The 16255-nt window shown below is 40.3% G+C and overlaps 2 protein-coding genes across 4 annotated transcripts in view; one reads left to right on the top strand and one right to left on the bottom strand.

Annotated features, from left to right (window-relative positions):
- Positions 1–12623, top strand: part of kcnn4 (potassium intermediate/small conductance calcium-activated channel, subfamily N, member 4) — a 24687-nt gene extending 12064 nt beyond the window's left edge. For 2 of the 3 annotated variants that reach the window (XM_078253220.1, XM_078253223.1), the window contains 6 exons: positions 1667–1802; positions 5060–5170; positions 7679–7800; positions 9006–9075; positions 10936–11102; positions 11233–12623. In XM_078253220.1, coding sequence (XP_078109346.1) covers positions 1667–1802; positions 5060–5170; positions 7679–7800; positions 9006–9075; positions 10936–11102; positions 11233–11236 — 610 coding nt within the window. In that variant the 3' untranslated portion in view covers positions 11237–12623. Of the gene's footprint in view, positions 1–1666; positions 1803–5059; positions 5171–7678; positions 7801–9005; positions 9076–10935; positions 11107–11232 lie in introns of those variants that run through there. The other variant, XM_078253221.1, reaches the window with a different exon arrangement.
- LOC144519789 (uncharacterized) lies at positions 11915–16255 on the bottom strand. Its single transcript, XM_078253218.1, has 2 exons — positions 15853–16255; positions 11915–14688 (listed from the first exon to the last, which is right to left on the bottom strand). Exon 2 carries the CDS (start codon positions 14664–14666, stop codon positions 12729–12731), a length of 1938 nt encoding a protein of 645 aa, XP_078109344.1. The 5' UTR covers positions 14667–14688; positions 15853–16255; the 3' UTR covers positions 11915–12728.

Raw genomic sequence — 16255 nt, 5'->3', positions numbered from 1 at the left:
ATAATACAGTAACTAATGATTCACAAAGTAAACGGTAAAACGTTTTTATGGTTTCCTTCGCTGTTACTCTCTATTATGAAGGAAACACACACGCACGCACTCACGCACGCACGCACACACACACACACACACACACACACACACACACACACACACACACACACAGCTCTGTCTGTTATCTTCCCCCAAACTTCCAGTCCCCGTCACACACATGCACATTAAAGAAAAATTAATTGTTTGGTAGTTTAACATTCCTCCTCAAACCTCGATGGTCAATTTGACTTTCCTTTTCAGAATGGATGTCCAATAACTGCTTTGATAATCATCAAATTCTATGTCGTTATTCTGACAAATTGCTCTTTAACATGAGCCAACTAAATGTCAACTTTATCCTCCGCAGTCTGGCTGTTTGAACAATGTGAGGTAATTCGTTCATTTGAACCCTAATGGGAGGTTTAGCCTTCAGTTTCACATGTTACAGTCTTGTGTTTGGTTTGATTAGTCAAAAGTAATAAAAAGCGCTTATGGTCGCTGATAAGACCACCAAACTATTTAACACTGAACTGTTACACATCCAGGAGACAGATGAACACTCACACTGTATGACTTCTCTGTGTGGTTTCTGACAAGTGTACATTGGGCTTGTGCTTTATAATGTTTTACAAGTTTACACTGGTACCCATTACTTCCTAAGTAGCATCTGCACTGATAACACAGTTTGATTAACAGACCACACCTTTATCAAACTTGAAAGACTCATTGTTCATATGTTTTGTTTATTGCAGTATCTAAGACATAAAGTTATAAACTGTAATCATAACAAGGTCCCTGTAAGGGACGATGTAACTTGTACCGATTATAAAAAAATTGGTCGTTTAAGTCTTTAAACAAGTCCACAGTAGGCCAGTTTAACATGCAAAAATCTGAAATTTGTCTATAAGCAAGAATTCAACCTATGGATAGGGCAGGGCGATATCACAATATAGCCAATACAAAGGATACAAATGTCTACTGTCGGTTTTTGTCATGTTGTTTGTGGTAGTTATCACTATGATATATTTGGTTATATTAGGCCATTGTGGGAAATGTCCTGCAATAAACGTATAAACTGGTTTCCAGATAACGTACTACATCAAGACATAAACTTTATTGATATTGCAATATAAGATTACATAAACTGTGATATAAGATTGTATCTGTGTCACCCACAACTATATATGGAGAATAAGATTTCCATATAAGATTAATGAATTAGTAATGGATGGATTTAGTTTGGTTTAAATAGAACAGTCCTTTCACAGTAATACATCTGGAAATCAACAATTGCTTGTAACCTCCACAAACCTAACTTACTTTCCCACAACTTCTCTCGTCTCTATTTTCCATACAATACTGAATTACATAGTTATTCCAAGGAAATGATTAGGACATTGCAGACTAAAATAAAATGTCACTGGGATCCGATTCAAACAGGTCATGTTTAGGTTATGGTTATGTACACAAGTTAAAATGGTGTTGATGATTGTTTAGATTTACCATCTTACCAGCTTATGTAAAAGTCAATTACAGTTAAGTTTATGTTAGGAATGTGGCCGGGCCCATTAATACAGTCTGAATACACGTTTTGTTACGACACAGTCTCACTTCTGCTTTCTCCCTCCTGCAGACAGACCGAAGCAACGACAGGTCAAATGGAGACAGCTATGTGGCTCATAGCCATCACCTTCCTCACAGTGGGCTATGGGGATGTGGCGCCCAACACCAGCTGTGGCAAGGCTGTGTGTCTCTTCACTGGAGTCATGGTAACTAGGTTGGGTTGCTTGTTGAGAAAGCGTGTTATTTAAGAGAAAATAAAGATTGTGTGCTCATTTGAGATTCATTATGAAATACAGAGGTTTTAAAAACAATTTTCTGCAAGTGCTAAAAATATATGCAACTGTGTGCATATTGAAGTATATAAACCACTTTGTGTTATCTCATTTCACGTGCTTGCTTTGGCTTCTTTGGCTCTCTTATCAGAGAATGAACAGCAGTAGTGGTTTTAACACGAACAACATTTAATGCTCAGTAATATAAACACGAAAAAAATCTTATCTGTGTTTCACTTTTCTATGTGTTTCTAACCAAACCACCTCTTATTTTTCTGCATGGACTACCAGCTGAAAAGGCACAAAAACACGATGTTCTGTGCTGTTCTTCTCATTTTCATTTCATTTTATTTTGTTGTGTTGTTACTGCACAGGACCATTTTTCCCTTACTTCAGTTTCTGCTATATTCTGATCATTTCCCTTGTCTTCTGTTCTATTTTATTCCATTTATGTCTCCCTTTTCAGTTTTGTTTAGTTCTAATCTGCTCAATTTAATTCCATTCTGTTCTGTTCACTTCCTCCCCAATATATTATGTTCTGATTTATTCTATTTTGTTTCCTTCTGATCCGTTCCGTATTGTTCTGCTCTCTTTTGTTCCGTACTGTTCCGTATCAACCTCTCTGGTTTGTTTCACTCCCTTCCATTTCTGTTCTGTTCCATTGCAGCAACTCTTTCCCCTATTTACCTATTTAGTTTTTCCCAGTATAGGTCAGTTCACTTCTCTCCTGTGCTTTTTGAGTTCTATCATTGTGCTAGAATTTCCAGCTTACATATTCATGCTGCTAAATTGAGACTAGTACCCTAGCTTACATTCAAGTCACAGGTTAAAGCCAAACATGTTCAATTCAGAAACAATTGTAGATCAGGCTGTAGGTCAACTCTGGGTATTCAGAGTAGGGGGAGACTGAGATATGATGTATGATAACAAAAGACTTGGGCCTGTGTCTCTGTCTCTTAGATTAGATTAGATAACGCCCCACACACCCAGGGAAGACACAGTTGAACATACGCACACACCTAATGATAGGCTCTACTGCAGTTTGGTCAGGCTGACATTGTTTTCAATCTGTGCTTAGGGTTCACACCTCCAGCATGAGTTAAATACTCCTTGGAAATGCAGAAATCCGGAGAGTTGGGATGGCACGACGTGACACTACATTGTGGTTGAACTTTACTGCTTAAACCTAAGTCTCCTCAATCGAAATTCATAAATGCTTCTTTGTAAGTCATCAAAGTCTCCCGAACCTTCACGTATCAAGCTGCCCCTGAGTTTTCCCTAACAATCACAGCCTATTCTGCACTAGTTTTCTTAGATACATTAGACCCTTTTTGCCCGGCTGCACACCCTAGTGGTGCTGACAGACCTGAATGCCTTCAGTCCCTTGTGTGTGTGATTTAGATCACAGCTGTAAATGGCTGGTGTTTCTGCAAGACCTTTGTGGTACCAGGAACTCACACGAAAGGACTGAAGCAGGGAAACTGTCACCGTGCAGCGGCCACTGTGCAATCCTCACAAAACATCTGCATGGAGTGGGATGTCATTGTTTTTTTTGTGCTCACTGACTTTTCTCTTTTTTCATACCTTGAGGAGAAATTGTAATATCTGACACATTAACGTTCAATTTTGCTTAATTGTTTATCTCATGTCATAGAATAATAAAAGGAAGAAATAAAAGTATCCCCCAGAGATAGTCAAGTAGATAAAACAGTCGGTTCAAATAGTACGAGTAAATAAGAGCAAAACAAACCTCTCAAAGTGCATTTCTTAAAGTAACAGCATAATTTTGTGGTTTTATGGTCATGCAAAGGAGTGGCAAGGTTAAGACTGAAAAAAGGTGGAATGGAGGGTCAGAGATAGAGATGGAGGATTAAAGGGATGGGCAAATTATACTTGAGTTATAACAAAGAGTTACAGTAAAGTAAGATCAACAATAAGTCACTGAGAGCAAGGAGTGGCTGTGTGTTTAGACTATGACTCACTGCCTCACCTCTGCTGCGTTAAATTCTGGTACAAGCAGATAAGAGTCACTACCGTGATTCTGGATGTGGGCACGAGTCTGGTTCAGACACCTCTGTGACAGAGTGGAAAACAATCTTTCCCCTCTTTCTCTTTCTCCATCTCCCTTGTTTTTATAAGCGTCCATCCTTATAAGGGAAAACTTTCCACCATATCCATTTTTAGGTGGTTTATTGCCTTTGGCATCACCACAACAGGAGGGTGTGCCAACCTGTGCCTGTGATTTGGAAAAAAATAAATTTCCTACTCCCATCAGGGCAGTTTTGGGAGCCAGGCACTGGGGCTCTCACACCTGTAATATGGCTGAACGCCTCTAAGGTCAGCACTTCTTCTCGACTCCAGCCATAACTTAATTTGCAGCTGTGTTCAGGGGTTGACAACGCTGTTTGCATCCCACTGCTGTGTGTGGATGGATCCAAGGAAAGAGTTTGTACCTCCCAGGTTTCACAGACAGTGTAATTATAGATATTTTGTGGCAGTTGGAGTGAAGGATAAATATATCTTTTAAAACTGTGCTTTCTCATGCTCATGCTTGATCTTGCTCTCTGCTTTTCTCTCTCTCTTTCTAATGCAAGCTGAAAAGAGAACGACAGGTAAAGACTTTTATTATTATCCGTGGTGGACATGAAATCAGTGAAGTGATTTGTCTGTGTTTCTTGTGATGTCTTTATTTGTGTGACTATGTAGATGTAATTTGCTCGGCGGCCCTATCTGAATCCTCACCATCATTCTGTGGTTCCCTGTCCAGCAATAGCACACAGCTATTCTCAGAGGAAAGCAGCACTATAGCAGTACCACAGAGGTCTGTTTTTAACCATTAAACTCTCTGTGTAAATATAACTTTGATTTATTGGACGAAACCATATGAGGTATGACGATCAACATTCAGATTTTTGAAGAAGTGTTTTCCCTTGAGGGGAATGGTGGAGCCAAAACACACAAGACCCACTGAGGATTTAGACAAATTCAGACTGCAAAAGTGTCTCTTGAGTTCTGCCTTGTTGATGTCACTACAGTATCCAGGATCAGTCTCAAACGCTTGAGAAGACAGGCAGATGGTAGCTATATTAGTAACCATGCCAACCCCTGTGTGTGTGTGTGTGTGTGTGTGTGTGTGTGTGTGTGTGTGTGTGTGTGTGTGTGTGTGTGTGTGTGTGTGTGTTGGGTTTTAGGGTGTAGCCTGCACTGCTATGCTGGTGGCAGTCGTTACCAAGATGCTGGCGTTGAACAAAGGAGAGAAACATGTGCACTTCTTCATGCTGGACATCCAGATCTCTAAACGGGTAAGAGCAAAATAAGTGAAGTTATTCGGCAAATGTATGTTATAATGTTATAGTTTATGAAAACACTGTAATACTATAAGAACAACATGGCAACTCACCTATTTGTGATTTATTCTTTGCAACAGTTTCTTTATTAGAAATATGACTTTTTGATGTCCATGGACGGTCATTTTTACTTGGGATTTTGCTGTTTCTTATCCTTTGCATCATCTAACAGGCTTCATCTGACAAGTGTTACTTCCAAGAAGATACCAGTGTTTTTGGCATGTTTTGGCCCATTTACTACAAATCATGCATTCTTTACGTTACTGCTAACTCTCTATGCTTTAATATTTTTGAATGTACCTTCTCCTTTAATTTCTGTATGAAAGTCAGCTTGCAGAAACTTGAAACTTGTTTAACTTAGGTAATCTATCACAGTGTCTGTGTTTATTGTGGAATATTGCGTGGTAATGCAGCTGTGGTAGTGCAGAATGATTTGAAAAGTCTGTTCCGCAGTGCCAGACAACAATAACATTATTTTACATTTACAAAAATGTAAAACACTTTGCTATGCTTTGGAAAATGCTTGTCAGTTATGTAAAATATGTCATTTGTATTGAATGGGCCAAATCATGTAAACGTTTGGTCAACGAAAACCACAGCAGCATTCAACCATTTTCTGCGGCGGACTTAATGAAAACAGAATCTTTACATATGTTCAATTACAATTATTAACAGCTCAATATAGGTCCGATACATTTTGTAGGCCTTTATTTGTATAGGACAGCTGAAGATGTGAAAGGGGAGATAGAGGGGGAATGACATGCAGCAAAGGGCCGCAGGTCAGAGTCGAACCCGTGGCCGTTGCGTCGAGGAGAAAGTCTCTATATATGGGTGCGCATTCTACCAGGTGAGCTACCCAGCCACCCAGATAATTTACTTTTTACTTAGAAAATCATATTAGGTGTAGAGTCATGTCACCAAATAAGCCCTAATGACATTACAGGCTCTCTTGTACCTTGTAACTTTGACGAAGAAATACAGATCTAAATTTAAATGTTCAATATAATGTGTGACAAAAGTGTGATTTTTATATTTCTGCTGTAGAATCTGGAAGTAGTGGCTCATATTTTGTGATAATATTTATCCAATAATTATATAAACTTCCCTATGTAAACATTTAGTAAACAGTCGACTGCCCTCCCTTCCATCCGAGGTAACTGCAGTGTAGCAAGACACATAAGAAGAATGACAAAGCGGATGGAGCAGCCAGGATGGAAGCGTCACTACTTTCCGTGTCGCGTGCATGTTTTGGTTTTCGAGTCTTATTAGAATGGTTTTCTTTCTTAAATAAGAGACACCAGAGGACAGGATAGTGTGGGAAAAGAGGAGCGAGGTGCCAACCCCTTTATAGCATTTTCAAGGCGTCAAACAGAGGAAATCATCTGATCCCTGTCAGGAAAGAAACTTGTGTCAGCTCAGGACGGTGCAGCGATGGGCAGGAAACTGGATGAGCTTATGTACGTGTGTTTGTGAGTGCGTGTTTGGAAGTGGCTTACAAAGGATTTTCTTTGTAGGCTCGAACAGGATTCAAGTGTTTGGTTATTGATGGGAAGAAGGAAGTGTCTGATAGGCTAAATACATATGTAAATGCTTACAAGGAAACATTGTCATGAAGCCAGAAAAGTGTCTTAGGACTATACATGAATGTGTTATGATTAATAGAGTTCCTAGAATTAGCATTTGTTTTGCGTGCAGTGCTACAGATTTTCACCAAACTGTAAAGCAGCATCTGACTGCGGTAGGTGCACTGCTTTGGAGGATACAACTATTTCCTTTCTCCGGTGGCTGCATCCTGTCACTTGGTTCATCTTTATGTTGGTTGTTCTGGCCTGTGTGTGTGTGTGTGTGTGTGTGTGTGTGTGTGTGTGTGTGTGTGTGTGTGTGTGTGTGTTTGTGCTTGTGTGTGCATCCTTCTGAGCTATCTGGCGCAGTCCAGATTTACACTGATGGGAACAAGGGAAGACATCTGGATGCAGACAGTGACAGCCTCTATTAATAACCCTCACAACAGGGCCAGAGTGACATCATCACTGGGCACTTACAGTGATTTGTGCAGGAAGACAAACAGACTTGAATAGAATCAAAGAGAAAGGTGCAAAAAGGTGATACCGGACAATGTCTAAACCTCACTTCTAGTCTGTGTGGCCTCTTATTCAAATTCTTGATTATAAGCATCTCCTTCATAGTTCTTCTGTTGTATCTGTAATCAGTAACATAGAGCAAAATAGTTCAACAGAAAAGACTATCTGGATTCAATCATCTGCCTTGGATGACTCATACTTTTACTAATGATTGATATGAAGCAGATTCTATCTAAGGAACATGATAAGCGCTGTGTTTTTGTCAGTCAAGCTTGCAAGCTAATTGACTGACTTTATCTTGATGGTCTTATTACCACGTTTGTGCTCCTGCAACCTCCATGGTTTTTATCAGTCAATTTGGATGCTTCTCTCTCTTCACCAGATCCGCCATGCTGCTGCTAATGTGCTCAGAGAGTGCTGGCTTCTGCACCGCACAAACCTCACAAAGGGTAACCGTGGTGAGCACCGAAGACACCAGAGATGCCTTCTGGAAGCCATCAGAGTGTGAGTTACTGTATCGCAAATTGATAGGTGCAGGCAGGATGTCTGTAGTGTGTGTGTATCTGGGTGAGGGATGTACATGGGTGGTGGCTTGTCTGACTTACATGTGTATTTTATGGGACATTAACTTAGTGTCAACATGCTTAACCACATAGTCACAGTTTTTAATGACTAATTCAGATTACTAATTAAATTTGTTGCCCTCTTATGTGAGCAGGACATGTGGGAACAAGGGTCCACACTTTTATTACACAGAATTCAAGGCAAAGTTTTTAGACATGCTGGAAAATAACTACTTTTAGTGTAAGTAGTTTTTACTACTTACACTATAATTTGACAGTAATACACAACATGGTATACATCTTCTGAAGCACTCCTCACAAAAAAAGACGAGGGAACCATTGTAATGCGGCGCCATCTTCATTCAGTTGGAACACATTTTTCCATTTAAGTGGTGTCCTGTTGTTATTAAGCCTGAGCTTCTAAGAACAAGTATATTGCACAAGGCAGGAAGTCCAGAAGTGTGATTGTATGCTTCATTACTCTGACAACAGGATTATGTGTGTGTGTGTGTGTGTGTCAGCCTGGGTGGAGGGGTTTTGCTTCCTGCTTTAACCCGGGCAGAGCCACTATAAATAAATACACTGTGGAAAGTGTGAGCGGGTGGCATCTCCACACTTTGGGATTAAGAACATCATACTGTAATGAGACCACCACTCTAATGTCTTCAGAGACTGGCTGCTTGATTGCAATATAGCTATCCATATATCTTTTTTCGGTGGTTTCATCCACCCCAGATACGCCAGATACTAAATTTAGCCCTTTTCCACCTTTATGTCAAAACCCTTCTAGCAATGTTTTACAGCTATTTAACAAACAGCACGACTCCTGCAGGTTGAGTAGTGGAATACTCAGTTGTCAGCATTTTCCTCAACAAATCAGGGGTTCTGTGTGGTGCCAGGAGGACTGTTCTATTATTCCAAACATAGGATGCTCCATCCGTAGATATGCACTTCAGAACTCATTGGAGCATTTAAACCATAGATATAACCTGAATTCTACACATAGTTTTATCATATTGGCTTTCTTTCTTATTTTTTTAAATCACAGACATAGTGTCGCACCAGAACATGAAATTACTATTATGCAATTATGTTTGAAATACTTCCACATAACTGAGATCTATCAAACCTTCTCTTTCTGCGCAGATTTCGGCATTTACGCCTCAAACAAAAAAAACTGAGAGATTACGTCAGTGAGATGGTGGACCTCCCTAAGGTAAGCGACAGCTGTCACTGGAATGTTACATTGGAAAGGCTAATGCAAAATAAGATGACAAAGATCCCCCTAAAACACTCACGACTTACATAGACTATTACGCAGTATTTTACAATCTGCTGTTTATTGCTAGGTGTTCAGACACATTAAATGCTTGTTAAAAAATCTCTCATAAAATGTCTCAGGAGTCATTTGTGTCAGGAATGAACAAACCCAGAAAGGTTTTCCATGTGGAAGAAACCCAAGAAATAAAGACGTTACCAGGTGGGATGCATTATTGTGTCATTTGTGCACTTTAAAATGCATTTTCCTGATTGATTTATATATATATATATATATATATATATATATATATATATATATATATATATATATATATAAAAAAAAACAAAAAAAAATCTATTTTTTCAGACTGCAAGTGTAGCCCCTTGGTAACATGTCAATATTAAACCATGCCATGGCCATTTTGCAATCAGCTCGTTACAGTCTGAATGCCGTGCAGTAAACTGAACATGCTGCTCTCGCTTACTGACTGAGTGCCGCTGTGCCTGAGCCACAGCGAGCATAGAGGTCTAAAAAAGTAACCAGATTTGTTGCTGTTGGCTTCTTTTTTTTAACCAAGTTGCTAAAAGGGCTGCCAAATGTAGTGACACAGTTCTGTTGGCAACACTGGGATGATTTTGAGTCTGTCCCAGTGAGTCAGTCACAGACATCAACTCTCCAAAGCTTTATTATAAATCGGCAACATACATTTAAAGTGCCCATATTATGAAAAAAAATCACTTTTTCTGGGATTTGGGGTGTTATTTTGTGTCTGGTGTGTATGGTGCGTCCACACACATACACACTTTGAAAAAAAAACATCGACGACCGAGACGAGGGGCCTAGGGAGCTAACCGTTAGCATGCTAGCTCGTTCTCAATGGAAAAACATTGCTACAACAAACACACTATTATACTATATTCACCCTAATCTACAAAATAAATTGTATAGAACTACTTACTTGTCCCTGTTCTGCAGGTATTCCACGCAAAGTTGGAAGTGCACCCTCGTTTAGAAGAAGTCTCCCAGCTAATCCTGCCTTGTACAGGCCGAAGTTGCAGAAACAGCTAGCTAGCTCATGTAATCCTTACCTAGCTACTGCGCATTTGCGACTGACAACACAGATGTTACAGAAGTTGCAAGGTCTCACTCTGTAACTAAAACTACGGAGCCCCCCCTGGGGTCAGCTGAGAAAAAAAAACTAAACCGTGTGCACAGAATAAAAATCTGTTCCCTCGTTTTCATCAACTAGAAACTGTTATTTCTCCAGGTCGGAGGACGGCTCTTATTTTGATGAAAATGAGTTTGTAGCTCGTTGTTAACCTTACTATGTTAGGAAAGATGCATCGTTTGTGATTTAATAACATTTCGCTATAGAGTAATTGATCCCCGAAGTTCGAATCTGTGAATATCTTTCTAACTTTGCTCACTTTTATGAAACACACGGATTATGAATCCGTGTGTACAGTTTATGAAACTGAGGGAACGGATTTTTATTCTGTGCGCACGGTTTAGTTTTTTTTTCTCAGCTGACCCCAGGGGGACTCAGAGACCTGACACAGGGTGAAAAGAGGAGCTGCAGCAATGTGCAGTACAACAAAAATAGTGTTTTTTGAAAATTAAACCATGTAAACCTATTCTGATACAATCTCAAATTACAATTATGAACCTGAAAATGAGCATAATATGGCCACTTCAAAATGTTTCTGCATAATGTTTAGCAATATTAGATTTATGGCTGTAGTTTGACTCCCAGTGTTTTCCCCTTGTAAATACCAAAAAACCTTTGCATTTGCATTGTGTGTCTGATTTCAACAGATGCAGATGATCATGTGCGACCTCAGTGCCAATTGGAACAACTCCTATCGGGAGCTGGAGCAGCGTATCCTTTCCATGGAGCAGAAGCTGGACGAGCTGAGTCGCTGCTTCCAACAAACCTCTGAGCTGCTGTCTCAGGTTCTACGTCATCGAAACCCAGAGATCAGGTAAGCAATACTTAGCTGCCAGCGACGTTGCACAGATCTGCTCTCAAAACAGTACAGGATGTGGTATCTAAGCTTAATTGTACCTGCTCAGGAAATTAACACGTTTTTTGGTTGATTTTTGTTGTTGCAGGTGACAAGGCTTCATACACTTACGGAAAACATATAGTGTTTGTCAGTGTTTCATCTACAGTACTCAAAGTGAGACGGTAAATCCTCTCCACCCGGAGCTGCTCCAGACTCCTAACATGCTGAACCACTTGAAGGACTGGCATACCTACTAAAGATCTCATCTTCTGGCCCTGTGTTGAGTGCACTGCACAGTGACTCATAGCTGTAAAAGTATACAGATTAAACAAGACTTCCAATAACTGTGGCGAGAATCACACAGCGCATTTTGAGAAATCTGTTGTGTTTTCAGCATATATTTAATATATTTGTGACGGTGCACAGGCTTCAGAGCTTGCTCTTTTAACTATTTGTAAAGTTTCATTGATGGACTCTGTCATTGCTTATTCCTGTGGAATAAGATACCTATTTTTACATTAATTTTATTTAAAATTCCATGCAATATTTTACAGTGTTTGCCTAATCAGTTGTATAAAAAAAAAACTCTTGCAAATGCTCTTTTTCATTAGCAGACCGTTTAATGGTTAAATGGTTGATTATTGTTTGCAAACAGGAATTTTGAATATAATACAATCTCTAACAAATCCTCACTGCTCTGCTTTCCCCTAACCCACCAAGTTAATTGTGAATGAAATGTGTTTTGATGCTCATAACAGAGAAAAAAAAAAACTAAATGTCAATTCAAGCACTGTGGAAGAAACCTTTATTTCAAACTGTGCTTGGGCTTTTAAGGGATGTCATCTGAAACTCAAATATTCACGTGAACATTTGAGGTTGTAATCAACTGTTGCAGGAAAAGCTTCTAACAGTTTACACCTGCTCTGAGAACAATGAAACGTGAGTGTGGGTTGTCTTTAAGCAACCCACAGCTCCATCTAGTGGACATAAATTATGTAAACTACATAATATTGAGGACCATTAACATTAAAACCATGAATATTATATAACAACTATATATTAAAAAAAAAGAAGTCATATGCTATTTTTAAAATCTGAATACCAAGACATCTACAATGTTTCACAGTTAAGAGCATAACATTTGTATCAGCTGTAGTAAAAACAAGAGGAGTCAGAAACTCCCACACAAACCTCACTGATAAGAATGCACTTTGTGAAAACATTTTTGCTAAACTGGATTTACTCTCGCTCTGGAGGATGAACTGGAGTTTTGATGTGTTGTTCCTTGTGGATTCATTTGTACTTTGGTGTGTTTTCAAAAGAACTTATGAGGAACTTGTTCTGACATTGCTTACAATGTATCATTTGCACATGGTGAAAACATGTTAACAACCATCCAGGACATGCTTATAATTAAAAGCCATTAAGAATGAATGTGTATGTGATTTTGCTTAGATTTCTTTTCTTACAAAAATAAACACAACAGTGACAATCAGATGTCAAAGATCCCTTTTCATCTAACACTTTGTTTTAAAGTGTGGTGCACAAAGCTGGAGAAGAGTACCTAAGAGCCATGGAGAAACCAGCGATGTGGCCGCTTTGTCATTCTAACGGCGTCTTCAATTGTTTCGTTTTTGTCCCGTTTTTAAGTTGGTGCCATATGTAAGCCGAAGGCCTAAAAAAGAGTTGTCCACAGTCACATGTAAAGGGCATTCTGCACTTTCTCTTAACTTTAAGTTTCCATGTATGTGCAGAATGCGATTTCTTCCGCGACTTGCCCTTCATGTGCTCAGCTAAGAGTTTTGCTCCTGTGAAAGTCTCCCCACAGCTGACACAGATGTAGCTGATGGTCTCCGCGTGCTGAACGCAATGCCGCAACAGGTGCAGCCGGTGCTTAAATGCTCGGCCGCACTGGCACTGGTGTGAGCGGCGGCCTCGGTGGAGGTAGCGGTGGCTGATGATGAGGGAGGGCTGCCGCAAGATGGCACCACACTGCCTGCAGGGGTAAGGGGCCTTGGCTCGCCAGCCTGTGTTCATACGTTTCATCAAAGCGATGTCCTGGCTGTCGTTCTCAAACATGGCCACAATAGTGGGCATTGGTGGGGTGACAGGGTCACAGGCCACAGTGGCTGGAGTTTTGTCAGCAGCACCAGGAGGGACGAATAAAGGTGCAGAGGGACGGCTTAAAGGCTGGTTGGTTGGACCGAAGGCACCGTCTTTCCCCAATCTGACAGGTGCAACAGAGGACGCCTTGTATATAGTGGCCGGAGGTCTGCCTGCGTGGGACGAGGTCGAGAGAAAGGAAGGGCTAGACAGAGACCCTGCATAGGTCTGGCCAAAACAGAGCTTTCCATTTATGACCTGGTTGACTACATTGGGACTACTGATGGCTGACTGGGCTGCGGTGCCACGGTAACCTGGTGAAACCTTTTTATCAGTCAACAGTGATGGATTGGTAATAATGCACACCTTGGTGCTGACCACTGACGTGTGAACTTTGGTGACATGGTTTAATAAAGATTTGGCAGTGGTGAAAAAGGATTTGCATATGTTACACGCTTGCGGCATTGACTCGGGACAAAAGAGGACCAGAGGTGATTTGGTTCCCATGGGACACTGCTCGTGATGGTACGAGTTCTTGTTAGGGAAAACTTGGCCACAGATTTCACAGGAATACAAAGGCATGTAGTGTTCATTTAGAGACATCTCAGTCAGAAAGAGCTTCTTGCACACCGAACACTGATATTTTACCTTTATACCACTACAGTGCAGCAAATGAAGCTTCATTGACCGAAACGGCCCTCTACCACACGCAGCGCATATTGAACTATCGACAGTAGGAAGGGCTGCAGGGGGGGTTTCAGTGTGCGGACTGTGAGAAGGTTCACTGGAAGATTCAGTTGAACTTGAGCCCCCATCTGATTCTGGATCATCTGGACACAAGTCTGCAGGTTGAGAGTGTGTCTTATCGTCGTCATCAGATTCCGTGCTTGCTGAATCATCTGCTTTCTCACAATCACTTTCCATGTCCATATCATTATCATCTTCACCCACTGTATACTCTACACTGTTTTTAGATGTCTCCGCTCTCTCAGGCTCCATCTCAATTCTTTGTTGAGGCCTCAACTCCGACACGGAGTCACGCAGCACCGACTTTATGCTTCGCTGTGTAGTCGCGTCAATAGGAAAGTTGTCACTATTCTGATATATGACAGCTGAAATCAAAGAGGGAGCTTCTTGAAATGGCATTAAACCCATGCAACGTGTCTCTGCATGCTTGTTCAACTCCCACCCGTTACTGAAAGACTGATTGCACTTTTTGCAAAGGGGTGGGGAGTGTGCATTATCCAGGTGCATGGACAGCGACGTCAGGCGTCGGAAAGTGACCTTGCAGATGTGGCAGGTAGCTCTGATATTGTGGCTTTTGTAGTGAGACAGCAAGCTAGTTATTTTGCTGAACTTTTTGCCACACTCCCAACATTTCGCCACTGGGTGTGCATCCAGTTGCCATTCTTCATCGCTGCTTGAGTCTTCAGACATAAGGAGCTGGTCCAGGGGCGGTCTGCAATTTAAAGCAAAATGGACAGAATCACTTAAAAAAAATGTTTGGTAATAAATCCATATTACAGGTTTTATGCAAGCATCACAGCACAAGCATCATAGCAGACAACTATTTAGTAGATTCTGCCAAAACTACAGTTATTATATGTATAGAGCTGAAATAATACCATAAACTGATTAAAAATTAAAAATAAAATTAAAAAAAATCAGTATATCTTATCATTGTTGCTAATTTGTTTGAGTCAATTATCAGAACGTCAATGTCCCCAGACAGAAGCCCACCAACTTGGCTATGCTCTGACTTTTCATCTAAAATCATCATCAGGTGTATATATCAGTTTTTTTTAATTTGTACAATACTTTCGTTTACGACTAAATACCTGCAGAACTAATGACATGCCCATTAGCCTAAACTGTACTTTGTGTTATGAAATACTAATAACATGTAATGTTATGCAATAGCATGTTAGCATTGTAATTGTGAACATGGTTGCGGTTTGCTGATATACAGCCTCACAGAGCTGCTAGCATGGCTGCATACCCGTGTTCTCTTACGTCTTGTTTTTGTCTTAAACCATTGATATAAGGTCACCTTAGGGTCTGGGAAATTGTGACAGGTTAAAAATGTCTCACCGTTTATAGACTAAACCGTAAATCAATGAATCGAAAAAGCAACACATTAAAAGCTCAATTCCGTTTTACTTCTAAGGTCAAATCATAACAGAAGTTATCTCGGGACACTTTACTGATAGAATAGCTACAGTAGGTCTAGACCACACTCACTAATTTACAGAGAGCCAATCATTCCCCCCCAAAGAGCAAGCATTTGGTGCGACAGTGGCGAGGAAAAAGTTCCTTTTAACAGGCAGAAACCTCGGACAGAACAATGATGAATGAAAAGAAATAATCATCATTTGCAGCTCTAGCGTGGTTTACTTTGAGTCTTCACATGCCCTCACTATAATAAACGCTGCCTCGTTTACCAGCACAATCCATTGACACTATGTTTCCCTTTACAACTGTCCCCCCACTTTAGCTAGCTAACGTTACCGTTAGCTACATACGTTTTAGTGTAAGAATATAGCTGCGTTTGAATCCTGTAACGGGAGACCTTTATATATTAGCTACACTTCTACCTGCACAGGAAAACTGTAACGTTACTCACCTATCTAGCTATGTCCACGAGTACTGGACCAAACACTGAAGCATGTAGCACAGAGCAAAGGTGAAATATTTGATGAATCCAAACTAGAAGATGACGGTTCGTCCTGGTCAGTTAACGTTAACTGTTAACGTTACTTAAAAAAACACAAACAGCTAACGTTAACGTTAGCGTTAACGTCAACTTGTATGTAATGATTCCGGTTGTAATAATTGTATTATATCCTCTATCCAAAATCTGTGTCTGAAGCGCATCCATCTGTACAGGTGGCAATAATTCAGATAGCCTCCGACTTAGTAGCTACATAACAAAAAGAAAAACCCTTCAAATGTTACGTTTCAAGTCTTTTTTGATGGCGTCCACTCAAAGAACTCCTCCATATCCGGTTAAACCCGGAAGAGGGATG

The sequence above is a fragment of the Sander vitreus genome, chromosome 6 (assembly GCF_031162955.1).
Source record: "Sander vitreus isolate 19-12246 chromosome 6, sanVit1, whole genome shotgun sequence".
Classification (NCBI taxonomy): Eukaryota; Metazoa; Chordata; class Actinopteri; order Perciformes; family Percidae; genus Sander; species Sander vitreus.
This window is presented reverse-complemented; position numbering and strand designations above follow the sequence as displayed.

Bases quoted from the DNA above. Each gene is read 5' to 3' on its own strand.
- LOC144519789 (XM_078253218.1), bottom strand. From the start codon at position 14,666: ATGTCTGAAGACTCAAGCAGCGATGAAGAATGGCAACTGGATGCACAC.